A 17,585-nucleotide genomic window follows, 5' to 3' on the forward strand; every position below is an offset into this window, starting at 1 on the left:
AGTCCTGTGTGCTGCACAGCTACATCTCGCTGGTGCTGGTTAGCAGTGTTGTTTGCTTTTCACTAGCAAGAAGGTGAATTCCTTGAAATGGGAATCTCATTACAATCAAGGTCACATTTCAAGAAATCTTAAAGAAATTATACTGGGTAAGAAAGGCAAAAAAGCCAGAAAGAAAGAGTAGAATTACATTTTGGGGCTAATAGCAATTGCCACTTTATATTGAGAGTTTGCCCTGCTTTTCATGCTCATAATCCTTTGCCAGATTGTAGACAAGAAATATGAAGTTCCTTCCTAAAAGCAGACAATGCCTGCTAGCAAATTCAACATACTATCCTAAATAGATGAAGGTTCTTCTATCTTTTCCATTGGGGTAGACATTTCTGATAGGCAGAGAAGGAAAACAAGCCAGCGTATCTAAATTCATAACCCTCTGCATTTTATCTTCTTTTAGCATCTGCTTAGGGACTGAGTGGAGATTCTGGGATTCTTGTTATATGTCACAGAGAGCACTTGCATGAAAGAGTGTGTTGTACTGCTCAGACAGATACTGCTCCTCCTTTTTGATATACACAGTTAACATCTACCTGTGTTAACATTTACAATATGTTGTCTCCAAGGGAAGATATAGGGAGTTTTTGTACAGTCTGTTTTAATAAATGATTCTTATATCTCATTGGTGTGTACCTTTAACTCAGTATCCTTTTAAAGATGTTTTCAAAAAGCAGCTGAATAATTGCCGAGAAGACTATAACTGAATTTCTCAGAAGATTTTTCCAGAGTCATAGGCACCATCCTCAGCTGCTTTGCAGATCCCACAGAAGGTACTGCAAGCAGTGAATGTAGCAGAGGTTCAGATCCTGAAGATAGCTTCTAGGAAAGGCTGGTGTATTGATTATGACACTTTCTTTCAGGACAGTTTTTTTGCACGGTTAAGATGAGATTGTTCCAAAGTGCAAAAGTCTTCTGGAAAGGTAATTAATAAAACATCACTTCCCAAGGTTGCCGTTTAAATTATGAGCAGTATTTCTTCTCTGAGTGATTGTCTGTTCAGATTCCACGCTTCTGAACCTATGCTCATCATATCTCCTGAATAGCAGGTTTGTCTGTAACTGTGCTGGCACTGAGTTTCTCACTACTCTTAGCTTGGAATCTAAATGAAGATATAAGAGAGTGTATTCATATCCTTCTTGCTGTTGGTGACTCCAAGATGCAAGAGTGTAACTTCAATATTGCTTGCTCCAAATGAGTTGTGTGAAACACTTTAGCACAATTTGTTAATTAACTTAGCTAAATGTTCCTTGCCTACTCCTGTAAGATAAACCTTTAGTGATACTTTTTTTTTTTTCTATTCCTTTGTATGAAAAACCTCTTGATTGGAAAAATTCCAGTCTAAAAATGACAAAATTCAGCAAGTTGGCAGTGACTGGGAAAGGCAGCCATGCCATATGCCTATCCTGCTAACAGTACTATGGCCAGGACAGTAGCTGTTGCTTCTCACTATGAGAAGATCCAGAAAATCAGTATCAGACATTTCTAGAATGCTAATGGAGTCCTCTAATGAACCATTCTAAACTCTTCAATATTAGGATAAAAGAGGCTTTTTGAAGCTTAAAATAAACCTGTGTGCATCTGAGCTCCTGAGGATCTGATTGAAAACTGCCAGAACTTTCTGTACTTTTAAATATTGTCCATCTCCTACTACTCCAGCCCTTAACAGTCATTCAGACTTTTCTGCATGTATTTATACCAACAAGATCAACAAGCAAGGGAGAACCAGGTTCTCTCTATGACAGGAGGAAACCAGATATATCTGAGACTGGCAGCTGTGAATTTAAGAGCAATTGCCTCCCGTCCTGTCTACATCAGTCTCACTGAAGCAGACCCATATCCTACACCCTGTCTTGGCATCATTTGTTGCTCACAACCTACCCATTGGCTGGATGACAGGCAGAAAAGAAGAAAAAGAAAAAAAAAAAACCTGTAGTCTGTTGCAGTTTGAAATGTTTTACTCCAAAACAGGAAACAGCTGAGCAGACTGACATCCAAGCTGGTAGCAGGATGTTTTCTCCCTGGGAAGTTCAGCGACTACTTTCACTGTTGACAGATCCAGTGTCTGAGACACTGACCTCTCTGTTTTCCCCGGAACAGTGCAATTGCCTCTCTGTCCCGAAGGAATGCTCACAGCCTGTGGTGGCATTCTCATATCCAACACAACATTGTCTTCCCCCATCTGTGCTTGCTTTCTCGACAGTCAAGGGACAATCTTCTTTTCCAGGAGGAAAGAATCTTAACCCAGTTTGGACTGGACTTGGGGTTTCCTATTCAAGTGGAGGACTACTGCTGTCCATAGTATTTGAGTAACAAAAATTGCTTTCTTAGTAATTATGGCATCAACTGCAAAATAAAAACCTCATGACAGCCCTCCAGCATATCCTTTCACCTTCTAATCCATGCTTTTCCTTGAAATCATATCTGTATTAGTAAACTAACCTGGATCAGTGCATGACTCTGAACACCGTCCCACGGTCGTCGTTCATCTTTACTGTTAGTTGACACAATTCTGGGCAAGTTTCTGGCCCAGAACAACTAATACTGGGCACAATGTGGGGATCATTCCCAACATCGTTTGCATTCAGTCTCCCCCTCTCAGCCTTTAACCTGTCATCATGTGAACAGGCAGCAGACCACTAGCTGAAAGGGTTCAAGAGATGACAAAGCAGTGAGTGCCAGAATGTCCACTCTAAGGTCAGCGATAAAGCCCTTGCTATTTGCAAAGGGCCATAGTCATGGTATCTACTTTGAACGTTCCTGACCCTGCCTGTGGCCACTCTGTTCAGATGGTGTGAACAAGGGCATGAGATGGTGTTCAAGTGCCAGCAGTGCTCACCTTCCAGGGTATTTCAATACAAAGTGGCTAAGTGCCTCTTGTGGGCTAGGAGATTTACAGTGTGAGTGGTAGCCCGTCACTTCCGTGGGTAGAGTTCTTAGAAGCTACTGTGGTGTTCTATATGAATAGAAATATAATCTGGCCACTAATAATGTCTGATATGTCTCTGCAGATACAACTCAGATGTGCGCTGAAGATAAAGAAAATGATCTTACTCCTCCACTTGAGCACTGTATTAGGACAAAGTAAGTGAAACTGCAGTTTTTTCGTACTATATGACATTAAATGACAGAATTTTAAGCAATTTATCCAAGTTGTAATGAAGTTAATGAGAACATTTTCAGTCTTGTGAGACATGAAAGAAGCAAAATGGAGAAATTTAACTGGGTACAAAAATCAGCTTTATATCAACTCCATCAGCGTGACTTTGAAAGCTGCTATCTGAATATCTCTGGAGCAAGAAGTAAAAGCCTCATTGTCAAAGACCGTAACATTTGTTAAATCAGCAAGCCAAGCAGCTTCAGATTTCTGTTGTAATTTCCCTCCTCTCCTTACCACAATTTGTCCTGTAAAAAAACACCAAAAGAAAAAAAAAAAAAAAGGACAATGGCTGCCAAACAGTGTGTTCATGCAGGGCTGCCATTATTGAGTTACAGAAAAGTAGAAGAGGCATCCTGTAACATGACAGCAGTGACATTAGTCCAGGTTCCTCTGTTCCAGTGACACATAAGCATGACAACAAACTAAAATAAATAATATATAGCATCAGAAACCCACACAGTGGGGGTGAATAAGGCATGCAACTACTTGAAGTTGCTCTTAGAACTTCTTCCATTCCTGGCATTGTATCAAAGTTACACAGTTTTTGTAATGGTGGTGTTTGTTTATTTTAAATTCCCTGCTTTAATCTACAGGAGAAGTAAATTACCAGCAAATTCCAGTGTCAATTTATTTTGTTTGTACCATTCTCAGGACTGTCTGATTTACCCTGATCAGTCTGGCTCCTTGTTTTTGGTTTTCTCCATTTGCTTTGAGCGTATTTATTTAAGCATGGCCTTGCTGCTAAAAGTTTTTCATGTTGTATTTTTCCTTTTTGTTTTAAGAACTTTTTCTTCCAACTATGAAACAGTATATAAGGAAAACTAAAACCAAACTGAACTAAACAATATTTTAACAAATCGGGAGATAAAAAGGAAATATTTTGTATCATACAACTATGGAAAACACTCCTAAAATAATTTTTAGTAAACCAATCAAGCAAGCAATGAGCTGTTACTTATTTTGACCAAGCATTCATGATGAAGCTCCTTATCAAACCTTTCTCATCAAAAAATGCAGGATAGTTTCTCAATCAGTGTGGAGAATTTCACAGTCTGAACTATCAGAAGTGAGAAGATTAACTGTTGTTTCCACATGTTGATTGGGGTTTTTGCTGTCATTCACATGACTCAGTCCTGGTTTAATCCGTGAAAAGCCTTACCTGCTGTTTACCCAATACCTGAACACCACCATCCTGTAATGCAGTGGGATAGATGCCTAACATCTGTCTGCTGGTTGTTCTCTTATCCTTTCCCAAAGGGAAAACTGCATATGTAGTATACTCTTTATGTATTTATGTTTTTTTCGTTATTATCCAAGGAGAAGTGTTGTTTTGCTTCTGCAGGAGGAGGAGGCTAATGTTTTTAGTCCCTATTCCATAAAATATCAGAAGAGTGACATCTGAGTTTAACGCAGGTAGCACTTCAGATGGCTAGAACGACTAGTCACCAGGAGGTATCACTTTAACCTGCAGGCTCCCAACCAAAGAGTCAGTACAAGTGCATGTGCTTTTATTGCGGCTTTCAGCCCTAGACATCTGTAGAAGCAGTCAGATTCTGACCAAGAGATGTCTGGAATGTGCATCCCTGGGTTGTTTGGGAGATGCCGTGCAGACGTCTTATCCCATTCTTCCCTGAAGAATACTCATATCACAGTCACGATCCTCGGCGTCTCTCTGCACTGGCGGAAATAACATCTGTTAGCTCTGCCTGAGGGGAATAAAACTTTGATCTGATACTATAATCTGAATTCAGTGGTATATTTTGTTAACCCTCTAGCATCAGCTTTCCTCTGTGGTAGTGGGGCTGTACGATAGATGAGTTCACCTGTCTGGCTTTGAAGTGAGAAATCGTGTGGAAATTTAGTGGATAAGAGGAGTGGAGAGCATGGACATTTCATCCAATTATTGGAGTGCTCTAAAACAATACCAAATGATTAGTACAGGAGATACTCTGAATGTTATTCCAGACTGAGCATTGTTCAGGGCCTGAACCAGTTCCTCTTGGGTTCCCGTTAACTGCATGACCCTTGGGTGAGGTTGTAGTTGAACCAGACAGGTCAAATGTAGTTTTGATGTTGCTAATCTGATAAATTATAATTGAATCAGCAGCTAGAATCTGGGTTCCATTTGAATTACATTGTGGCAGGATAATTTTGGAAAATGATCACGCAGAATTGGCTGGACAGTTTTGTTTCTGTCTGTAAAAACTTGTTCAGCACCTGTGAGTGAGGTTCCTCACTATTTAACATCCTTTCTTGTGCAGATTCACTAGGTGAAAAAAGTTTTGAATCCATCTCCATGGGAGCAAACAGCCGAAGACTGCCTTTTAGTCTATAAACAGCAAAAATGGTTTGAAAATAAACACAGGAAAAAAGGCTTGTTAGGAAAGTTACCTTGAGTCCTGCTTCAAACTATCATTTTCTGTTTAAGCTCTTTATTGAAAGCCTGTTTTAAAAAATGCCAGTTCCTCACTGCATAGCGGTTAGAAACATCTTAAACCATAACAGCAAAAATTGTATCAACACACGTTAATATTTTCATAGAGCACAGTGTAGTCTCAGAGCAGATTTCATTCAGTGTCTTTTGGCCTCTGTGGGGTCTCTGTGGATCCTTCTCAAAGCTTTAATCACCCTGGTGAGATAGAAGGTGGTGCCTTGGGAAGGTTGTATGTGAAGATAAGGGATGATTTGGTGACATTACCTAAAATATCCAGTGGAGACAGACGGTAGTGATTGTTCTTCCCACTTGCATTTGGTTGTCCTGGGGGTGGTATTCTGAACCTCTGGCAGGGACAGCACTGACCACTGGCGAATGCCAGACTAGTCAAATATCCCCAGCTAGGACATATTCTGCTTTTATCTTAAGATGTGAGGCATCACTGTTGTCTGTTCCTGCGAAGTCGTGGGATGAAGACAGTCTTTCCACAAATATTTTATTTTAATAGAAAATGAAGGAAAAATTTCACAACAGCCCTCAGATGGTTACTTCCTTTGAGACTTTGCACTAGATACTTCATGAATTCGTCTTTTGGTTTTGTTTTACACTTAATTGACTTGCTCAGTGAAAGGACTGAGCTGCCATACCCTTTGCTGACACATCCTTTCCTCGGTGACAGAAAGAATGTGGCACTCTGACAATCACTGTTGTCTCCACCCCCTCACCAATGTCTCACTACTGTGCACAGGCACTCTGAGACAGATTTTCAAAACAGATCAAAACACTTGACACTGGCAGCGCAATAGTTTAGTTCTCAGAAGATGTAGATCATGAGCCTGTGAACATGAGAAATGCCACAGACAAGGGCACAATGCATGCGGTGAATGACTCTGACTATGGAGCAAGTTGACTCGCTTCAAGCCAGTGAGGTCAATGGAGAGCATCATCCTGCTTTCACCAAGTCTTAGTTCAGATCTTTGTCTTCTGCCATGATTTGAAGATGCATTTTGGTGACAAATGCAGGATCGGTACCTTCTTTGCATTCAGTGTTAGTCACATTCCTGGAGCAGGCAGCTGAGCAGTGGCAGCCAATACAGAGCCAGGCATTAAAGACATGGAAGGTTTCTGTGTGGACTCATTTGGAAACACTGTTCTCAGTGCACATCTTTAGTTTTATTCTGAAGAAGGAATGAGGGCAGAGAAAAAGCAAACCTCAGCATAGGAAAAGCAAAGCATTACCATTAAAGGGAGCCACTGAATACTTCAAAGGTCAGGAGCAAAGGTAACTGCTAAATGAAATGATCCGGTCTCAGGGTCTCAGAGTTGTGGAGTTCCTGATCAGAGGCCTGCCTGTATAGGAGTGTGCAGGCTGGCTAGTAACAGCTGAGACTGAGGATTCTGGTTATATAGAGTTAGTTCTTGTACCCATCTTGGGGATTCCCTACAGTCTTTGCAACATGAAGGTACTTGTTCTGAATGAGCTGCTGCTAAGGACTCTGTATTGCCTAGAAGAGACTGGAGAAAGGGTAAGGAGACTGACCTCCAATCTTGGGCACCTAAAATTAGGGGGCACAAGTACCTCACTTCTAATCCTTTCCCTTTGAGAAGATGTGATTGGTTACCCCAAATGAGTCCATCCTAATCTCTCTAAGGTTGGTTGGGTGGTTGAGAGGAGTTGGGTTACCTTTCCAAAGACCTGAGTAACTGATGGATGTAAAACGATTGCTTTCATTTCTAGGTGGCAAGGAGCTGTTATTGACTGGAATGGCACAGAACCAATCTTGTGACTGACCTGACCTGCACTTTATTTGTAAAGACAAAAAGGAAATGACTGAATTAGCACATTCCTATTCCCACCAATACAGGAAATAGGACAAGAGTTGTGCAGTTTACGATGAGGAAGAATGACATGGTTTGCAGGCTGGAAGAGTTTCACCTCAATCACCTCGTGCTTCAGATATTTTGCTTATAATATAAACAACACTTACGTAAATTCCTTGTCACTGCCTGTAACATACAGCTTCTGAGAGCAGACTGAGTTTCCACCACCAAATCAAGGTTACAGATGAAGCAGTGAAGTCGTCAATGTCCCCTTGAGGTCTCTTTCTGGATCTACTCTGCATCCTGCAATTGTTTCAAAGCATCTGATGAAAGATGCTGAACTCAGATTTCAGTCACTGTACATGCCTTCTCCGTACTGTCTGGTTTTTCACCTATAAAACTCCAGTGCAAATATAAAATATTGTCCAAGAAATATATATTCTCTTCTGCACCTGATATTACTAAGTCTCGTTTTGCACTAAGCAGATTGGTAGCCATATGGGCTTTTCAGATAAAGTCTGGCCTATACAAAGGTCTTACTGTGTCATAAAATTTGCAGTAAGGATTGTAGTTTTGTGTTACCAGAATAATAACACTAGCGTATGTTCCTTATGCTGGGTGCAATTGGTGTGTAACAGTGCCTCACTCTGATGTAGCTCATTTTTCTTTCTGGATGAGAGATAGCTGTATCAGTATGTTTACATTTATACCATTGTAACTTACACACTAGGTTTATTTACACCCAAGTGATAGATAAGATCTGTGGTTTGCTTCTTCATAATTACAAGAAAACAGAAGAGCTGTTAGGTTTGAAATGTTAAGTGGTGCCTATCTGTGATAGACACCGTTTTCCATGATTATAAAGTGCGTGTTCTGAAACGATGTACTGTGGAGTATCGTGAGGTACTGAAACAGCAGTTTGTGTTCTGAAATGAATTCTTTAATTGACATATTTTGGCAACACTTTACCAAAATATGGAACAAGTTACTGAACAGAAGATTGGAAAAAATGCCTTGGAAAAAAGGCAGGTAAAAGGTGTTTCTAGAGTTATTCCTCTCTTGAGAGTGAATATTTAATGAGATTTTAATAAAGAACTTTTACTTTCTGATGTTTATCATAGCACCTTCTTCCTAGTCAGTATGCAAACTCCTCTGAGTCCTGATAAACTAGTTCCTCTTTCCAAAATCAATTTCCAACAAAAATTCAGTGTCCTACTGTGTGTAGTGTGGAGATACCAAACTGACTATGCAAATACAAATCTTGGGGAATTAGCACTTGGGCTAGATTTGGAAACCAACCTGAATATAAGCCATAACAGAGTACCAGAAAGGTTTAGATAGTCCTTGAATGAACGTCTGTGTCCCTCCTTGCTTCCCATTGACATCAAACTGTCTATATGCAGTAAAGCATATTTTATTTAATTCAGTGCAATGTAATTTGTTTGGTTTAGATCAGATAAACAAACTTCTTTAGGCTTTGTGAGATTAAGATCTCCCATTCAGCCTCTGAGACATTGGCAGCATCAGATCTGAGCTCATTCCTGATTCTGCTACAGGGATATCACATGGCCTTTGGCAAACCCTTTCATCTTTGTGTATATAGGGATATGTTTGTATTGTCAGCTATAGGTGAACTCAATACTGCCTTTAAGATACAATCATCATCCATACTTCAAGCACTCCAGTTTCCCAGGAAGAGCTTGCCTCAGTGTGAGCTTCAGTGTTCCTGGGAATGGGAGACTCATTCAAAGTCAAATGATCCCAGATCCAAAGCCTTTGTTCCTCTTGAAATTTCTATGAACTATAGACTATGCTTTGTTTCCTGAAGCAAATATAGTTTGATTTTCCCACCCACCACACAGGGCATCTGTAATGTAAGAAGATTTTTTGCAGAATGCATTTGGACGGAAAATAGTGTAAGATGAAAAATGGTGGAAGTTTTTTGGAACCGGGTTTAACAAAAAATTCCTTTCTGGATTTTTCAGTCTAGTAAACCTACACCATTTACTTTACAGCACTGCTTTAAAATATGTCAGTTTGGAGATAACCTTCCACTCCCTGATAGAAGAGCAGCAAAGATTAGTGTTCACCTGGGGAACTGCCTTGAGATAGGCCAGATTTCATCTGACTGAAATAAGGATGTCTGCAGTGCAGATGTGTTCACAGGAGCTCTGCTCTGCTCAGAGGAGGGGAAATACCAGGGTGTGATGTATCTTTGCTCTAGGATGAGAAGAACTGCTCCAGATTGTAGGATGATAAGGTGAGTATAAAGGGAGCCTAAGAGGATTGCTTCAAATGGATTTTACCCATGAAGATGTGAGGATTTTTCAGGATGTGGAAAAGAGTATGGATTAGTGAATAGGGCTTGAAAATAGATTGTATTTAATGGTATTTAATCTTGGAGGGTAAATGAACATGAGGAGAGGCCCTGAACTCTGACCCTCTTGCTAAAACAGGCTGCAAAGAACTTTAAGGCTCCTTCATCACTGGTTATGAAGAGTTTTTTTGTTGAAAGTTAATTTCTGTGACAACAGAACCACAATGCATAGATCTTCCTTACCTATTATCTGTCATTGTGTCCATGTATAATTGTTCTGCAAAGTCCGCTGTCTACCTGTCATGTATTTAAGATGAACTAACTCCAGACTGACCTGTGCCCTCACTCAGGAAGAAATAAAGCACTTGGACCACTTCACCTGCGTAGGGTAGTTCCACCAAGGTGGAGCACTGAGAACCTCAGCATTGCTAAGCTCCTTCCACCATCCTTGCTTCTGGAGCCTAAAAGCAGTATCCTCCTTCCCCAGGGTTCAGTGCCAGTGTCCTTACAATGCAAGAGAGACGGCTCTTGAGATTTACTGGGGCATCCTTCTGTAAGGAAGAAATGTGTAACTGGGACATTAATTTAGATCTAGTTCGTCTCAGAAAAATGCAAAAGCATTACCTCATTCGCTGCACCAGGAAGACGACTTGCATATTTTTATTTGATATAAAACACCAGAAGTTATTTCTCTTAAGACGTTACAGGGCTTTTAGAGTCAATCACGGCAATGCAAAATGTTATATGGCAATGCAAAAACCTTTGCGCAGGTCCGTGTAGAATCATATCCTGTTCCAACAGCATGCATCTATTTTTTTAAATTATGTTTTCCTCTTCATTGTTTCTAATTTTCTTTTTCATTGCCCAATGAATGTGACTTCCTGAAATGAACAAAACGGCAACCGTTTGATAATGGAGCATTAAAAGACACCAGTGACATTGGTACTTGGTCTGCGTGATGTGTTAATTTCATTCTCTTTTCTTCTGCAGCATAAGGAAATACACCCTGTGCTGAAAACTGACCCCTTAGCTAGCAACAGACGTGGCATATTGTGTATGTAGATGAATATGTAAGCAGAGGTACTATTTTGGTAAGGTGTCATATATATTACCTTTGTACTAAATGTATATTTAACTTTGTCTTGTACAGAATGTCCCATACAAATAAAACATTTAAAGCAATGGTGATAGTAAAAGCCCAGATTTCCTCCTCATTTTTTAAATAACTCATTTGCTAGTGGAAATTAATCTGGGAGATTAGATTATAAATATTTAATGGGCCTCACTGGGTCAGTGGAATAATAACGAGAAGTTAGGCCTCCTCTTCTATGAAAGGAACCATAATGCAGTTGGAGTGGGATAAAGTAGCCCACGCTGACCTCAGTGGTGTTACACCTCGGCAGCTACAGATGCTTAAACCAACTAGTCTGAAGCTAGTTTAAAGCGTGAGGTACTGTCTGACTCCATGTACGCACGTCCACCATGTTCTGTTTGAAACCTGCCCAAGTGGTAGTGAAAATTTCAAAGACCTCATTACTTGTCGTTGTTTAGTTTGATATGAGCTGCATCGTCCTGATCGAAATCAGGGGAGCGGCAGACGTGTTGCAGAGCTTTATTGGGCGTCTGGGCAGGATGGGTACGTGCACACACTGGGTGGGTTTCATCCACAGCTCTACTCTGCAGCAGAAAAAATGTTTTATTATAGCAGCAACCACTTCTGAAAAATTCATCATTATGTGTAAAATTTGGGCTTAATTTGATGAACCTGATGGTGTTTGGTTTTCTACACATCTCTCCTTATACTGGTCAAGTCTGGGAAAACTTTGAGATAGGATGGCTGTCTATCATGAATGAATCTGTGCTGTCATTGTGTGTTTTGTTCCCAGGTAGAGTAAAAATGACAACTTGCATCTGTTGTTGTCAAGTCTTCGCTTTTCTGAGGCAGATCTCTTCTTGGTTTTGTTCCTAATGTATCTAATGGGCTAATTTGAAATGACAGGAAATGGTCACTTTAGAAATCAGAGGAAAGCTGAAGAGCTTGGAAAAAATGACACGGCTGTAAGCCAAGTTTTTCAGAAGTAATCAGTAGCTTAGGGCCTCTAAAGATTCAGTTGCTGAAACAAAGTACTTAAAGAAGGCCTGATTTTCTGATGGTGGTTGGGAGCTCCATTAAACCACGAGGACCTCAAATCCCTGGTTGTTTCTGAAAAACGTGGTACCAATTTTTTGAAGGAGTAAAATAGTTTTTCAGAGTGCCCACACGATTTGGGTTATGATTACAAAAACTGTAATGTGATACAAAATAGATATTTACGTTATTTTGGTCACTTTTGCATTTTCCTGTCCCACGGTAAGCTTATGATGGAGGAAACTGCCCTGAATTATTTCGCATTGACCATACCTGGTATATGGACAGTTATTGTGGAGTAGGTGATAAAAAGTTAACCCACACCAAAGTTTGTCATGTCATAATGTTTCTTCAGTTCATGTTTGTAGAAACATAAAACTTAAGAATCAAGCACCAATGCCTTTGTGACTGATATGTATTATTTTACTTTTCTGTTCATCAATAAGGTCATACAGAAAACAGAGAGGTTTCTTCAAGGGAGGAAAATTATTGCTCCTGCATGTCTCTATGATCCAGGGCCCAGGCTGCTGCATAACCTAAGGAAAACTCATCCCCTTAAGAACACTTTGTATATACTAGCACTCTTCATTTGTTTGTTTTCATTGGCTAAAAGGTAATAAATCCAACATTAGCTTTGAAATAAGGAAGCAGTTTCTCCTTAGCAGCTTTGTTTATAAAACTAGAGAAGGAAAAAAGGCATTTTCAATCAGATATTTTATTTGTCCTTTCAACCGGGGTAGGGAGGGATTGTTGTTACAGTGGAAAGCATCCCATAGTTATTGACTATATCAACATGGAAACAAGCACCAATTTTAAAAAGAAAAAGCCTCTCAAGTATGTAAAGTGACTTTTTTCTAGAATAAGTATCAGTAGTCCAAGATTTCAAGTTTCATCTGCTATGGGGCTTCTTATTTTTCTTTTGCTTGAAGGAATTATGCTAAACTGCAACACTTGACACTTCATGGAAGTTGTGCTTAAGAACAGCTCTTAGCTAAGTTGTTAAGAATGATAGCATTGGGACTTTGCTAGACCCTCGAACTAGAGCGGTATTCCTTTGCTGTCCTGCTCTTGGCATTGAGGCGAGTTTCAGCTAGCGCCTGGTTTCTGTGGCACTGTACACATTACCTGCTGTTCACTGCATGCTTTACATAGCACATCCTTGGTCTACACAGATTAAAATGTCTTGCAGCAACTCATGGATCTGAGTGCCTCGATTTTCAAGACCCATTTGAGAAACCTGAGATTATTTGTGAAAAAACAGAGTGTGATGAGTTGGCTGTAGGCAGCTTGAGATGAGGTGGTCCTGTGCAGAGACTAAATTCAGGTGCTCAGAGACAGCAAATCTGGAAGCAGCAGCATAACATTAGTACATCTCTGAGGCTGAACTTACAAACCCTCATTCTTTTATGGATGCTAATTGGCTGAGATGCAACAAGGCTAATGAGTTCAGATGCAACACATTTTGGTTTTGCAGCTGGTCCATACATTGCTTACTGGGAGATGTATGTAACACGATGTGTTTGCTTGATGTACCAATGCCTATAAAGGCCTGTAAAGTAGTGAGCATCCACAATCTCAAAATAAAGGTCTTTCACATGTCTCCAAGTGGCCATCCCAACCCAAAAGCTTCCTACATTGTTAACTAGTCTTGGCAATGGTTATGCTGCTCAGGTGGCTTCCTGCTGTAGGAAGTTTAGTCTCATCCAAGCACAAATACAGGCTGGGCAAGAGAATGGATTGAGGGCAGCCCTGAGAAGAAGGACTTGGGGGTGTTGGTTGATGAGAAGCTCAGCATGACCCAGCAATGTGCTCTTGCAGCCCAGAAAACCAGCTGTATCCTGGGCTGCGTCAAGAGCAGCATGGCCAGCAGGTCGAGAGAGGTGATTCCTCCCTCTACGCCACTCTTATGAGAACCCACCTGGAGTGCTGTATTCAGCTCTGGGGCCCCCAATATAAGGAGATGGACCTATTGGAGCGAGTCCAGAGGAGGGGGCCATGAAGATCAGGGGGCTGGAGCACCTCCCCTATGAGGACAAGCTGAGAGAGTTGGGGTTGTTCAGCCTGGAGAAGAGAAGGCTTCGGACAGACCTTAGACTGGCCTTCCAGTGCCTCAAGGGTCCTAAGGAAAGCTGGAGAGGGACTTTTTACAAGGACATGTAGTGATAGGACAAGCGATAATGTTTTTGAACTGAAAAGGGTAGATTTAGATGAGACATTAGGAAGAAGTTCTTCCCTGTGAGGGTGGTGAGACACTGGCACAGGTTGCCCAGAGAAGCTGTGGCTGCCCCCTCCCTGGCAGTGCTCAAGGCCAGGCTGGATGGGGCTGTGAGCAACCTGGTCTGGTGGAAGGTGTCCCTGCCCATGGCAGGGGGGCTGGAACTAGATGGTCTTTAAGGTCCCTTCCAACCCAAACCATTCTGTGATTCTATGATCTGTGAATTTCGGGCAGGACCCGTCTAATCTAGTCGGAATTGTTTACAGAGTAGATACCTCCATGTAAACCAGTGACCCAGGACTATCTTTAAAGCCACTGGTGAGAAATAGGCACAATAGGGGCATGAGCCACCTAACCTGTTTTAGGTGCCTACTAAGCAAACTGCATTTTTCACTTCCCTGCCTGCTGCTGGCTGGATCTCTGCTGAATGTGCTATCGGGGTGACTAGTTCAAATGAATCCCACTGTGTGTGAATGATAAAGTCAGAAAAGAAGAAGAATGTGTTTATAGACCCATATACTTGACAAAACAAGTGAATGAGATGATGGGTTAGAGATTCTTCCTGGCTTCTGCACCATTCTCACTTCTATCTTCCACTTCACAGCTTTTAGCTATGAGATAGAGAAACATCTCTTTGTGAAAGAAATAGCAGGATTGAGCAGCAGGAATTTGCCAGCATTTGGAGAAGGAGCTGCTGATAAAATTTGGTTGCTCACACGGGCACACAGGAGACGTATCAGAGTTGAGACCTGGAAGGTGTCCTGGACATGTGATTTTCTAAGCATAGATTGGACTGTGTCACAATCCTGAATCCTGACAAAACGCCCAAGATATCTGTACCTTGTGTGGGTGTTCTGCTTATTTTCTTATCATTACCTTATCATTTGGCAAGGACTTCTAAATTAATCTAAGAAATATTCTGGGTATTTGTAAAAATACTCTGTGCACTGGAATTCAGCAAATATTTATTAATTGACCAAACACTAGCAAAGAATGTGTATCCAAAAAAAGAATAAAACTGTTCAAGCTCCTCTCCGTACAATACACAAAGAATAGGAGGTTAAATGTTACGTTCTGCAAACATACCTTTTGCTGAGATGTGCTTGCTTTGGTAAGTGCTGTGGATACGAGCCAAGGTCTCCAGACCTTGAGTTCTGGATCGTTGCTGCAGGGAGCATGGAAAAATGTAGCTTCTGGCTAAGGAAAGGGAGCGGTCCGCGGTCTCCACCTGTGCAGATCTGTGTGGCACTGTTCCCCTGAGGATGTCTGGGTTTCTGCAAGGTTAATTCCAAAGAGAAGTTAAAACCCCAACTGAAGATGGCAGTTACTGTGCAGCCACTCAGTCAGCTGTGCGTATGACAAGGGTAGGGACTAAATCCTAAGCATTAAAAAGGCATCATTGTGAGTGGGGGTGGAAGGTGCAACAGTGAACTAATTTTAGTAACCCAAGTAAAAGAAAAAGTCATTGAACATGGAAAAAGCTACAAATAATTTTATTCTAGAGGTACAGGACATCATGATTCACTGATTTTTGTGTTACTCAGATTTTTTCCTTCTTTGTGACGCAGTTTTAGGCCTACGCTTCAAGGTTCACAGTTTGTGTCTTTATGCCTTATTGTCTATGATACATCTCCATATTCCTGTTTTTAAGTGGCTGTAATACATTGTTGATACGACTTCGAATCTGCTGTCATATGTTGTTTGCATTTGGTTAACAGAAGTAGAAGGGGAAAATATCACAATACCAAACTGCGGCTGGTAAATGTCAGTCCTAGAGAGTGCGACAAATGAGTAATGCTTTGCAATGGCGTGTGAAGAAAGCTGGGGTTTTTATGAGCCATTCCATACAGAACGGTTTTATTATGACTGACATCCTTCTCAGGGCTGAATTCCTATCATGCACAATATCCTTCCTGAGTCACACTTGGTCAAGTCAGTTCTGTAAGAAACAATCCAGTTTCATTAAAGTTGTGATTCCAGTTTGCAAATGCAACACTCAGATTAGAAACTGATCTGCTTTTATTGGTATTATTTTTCAGAACTTTTCAATATCAGTAACAAATGAACATAGTGGGTGAAAATCTGAAAATCAGGCTCTTTTTTTTTTTCTTATAGTATGAAATATAGCTATGGATACCCAAGTATTTAGTCATTTAATAGAGAAAATAGGTGTCTAATGGCTGCATGCCATGTGCTTTGAGTAATACATGTGTGTATGAGTAGCAGAGGGCACAGAAAGAGGAATTAGAATGATAATTGTTGTATTTCTTTTAATTTTGGGTAGGATTTGGTAGGTTTTATGCAACACTGCTAAGGCAGCCACAAATTTTTAACAGAACAGTGACTTAAAAATACAGGGAAGCATCCTGAAGAGTGAGAGACTAAACAGCCATGAAACCACATTGGGTGTCATTAGTCTCCTCTAATTGCACCAGCCTGGATCTAAATTCTTCTGACAACTTGTGCTCTCCAAATGCACATTGCTCCTGTGCTTCTGCTGTTTGAGTTTTCTCAACTGCAAAGAGCAATGAAACGCACTCCATAACTTACATCATAAAGGCAGCGTTGATTTTTAGTCTCTCCTTGCTTGTTTTGTCCACTTTACGTACCCTGTGTCTAATGTGTAACTGAATTAGGAAGCCTTTTTCTTTTGTGGACTCTGACAGCAAAATGTCAGCAGGGGCCGAGAGGAGGAGTGTGATTTATGAGGTTTCCGTGATGCAGGGAACAGGTGACTTTTGCTTAAAGGAAAAATTATGTTCCTTGCTTAAAAAAATAATCAAGTAAAAGTAAAGCCATACGGAGAATATATGTTATCTGCAATCGTTCCAGAAAGAGTTTCCTACAGAACAACCATTACAAGTCATTGTAAGTCTCTTGGGAACAACAGTCAAAAACATCAGCAGTTAATTACTAGAACTTCCTAAATCAACCTTCTTTGGCATGACATGAAGTGAAAGAAAGCAATAAAAGCAAGGAAGTGCATTGTGCTTTGTCCTGTCCAACTCCTGTTCGGACAGGCGTAGGTCACAAGCACAAATGTAACCAGGCATGAATTGTTGTTTTTTATTTTAATTCCTGGCCTTGGGTTAAATTAAATCAGCATGCTGGAAAGGCCAAGGTGAAACGTAAGGCCAGGTCTTCAGACTGCGTAAATCCTCTGTCTTCAGTTGAGTTGTACCATTGTCACACCTTCAGAGCATAGTCCCTGCTCTAGTAAAGCATCAAAGAGTACGTAAAATGTATGGCTGGTAAAATAAAGAGAGAAATGGTATGTTCTTACTGGGATCTTCGAAGTATTAGCTTTGAGGAATGTGTGTTGGGGTGCTGCTAAATTTTATGATACATAACTCTGAGAGGGGGAGCTTTTTCTTTGCGTTGCGCTGATTTTGGTCAGTTTTGGGTGTTGTACAGCTCCTGTGGGTCCTGGAATGAGTCTGGAAGGAAGAGATTGTGTTCCCT

General features: G+C 40.8%; 1 protein-coding gene across 1 annotated transcript in view; it reads left to right on the forward strand.

Moving 5' to 3' along the window:
* MINDY4 (MINDY lysine 48 deubiquitinase 4) overlaps positions 1–7,429 on the forward strand; it is a 77,949-nt gene extending 70,520 nt beyond the window's left edge. The window contains exons 17-18 of the mRNA XM_086467056.1: positions 3,060–3,132; positions 7,381–7,429. Of these exons, the coding sequence (XP_086323182.1) occupies positions 3,060–3,132; positions 7,381–7,429 (122 nt within the window). The remainder of the gene's footprint in view (positions 1–3,059; positions 3,133–7,380) is intronic.
* Positions 7,430–17,585: the final 10,156 nt, after the last annotated feature.

This window comes from Leptosomus discolor, chromosome 6 (genome assembly GCF_034619465.1).
Source record: "Leptosomus discolor isolate bLepDis1 chromosome 6, bLepDis1.hap2, whole genome shotgun sequence".
NCBI lineage: Eukaryota > Metazoa > Chordata > Aves > Leptosomiformes > Leptosomidae > Leptosomus > Leptosomus discolor.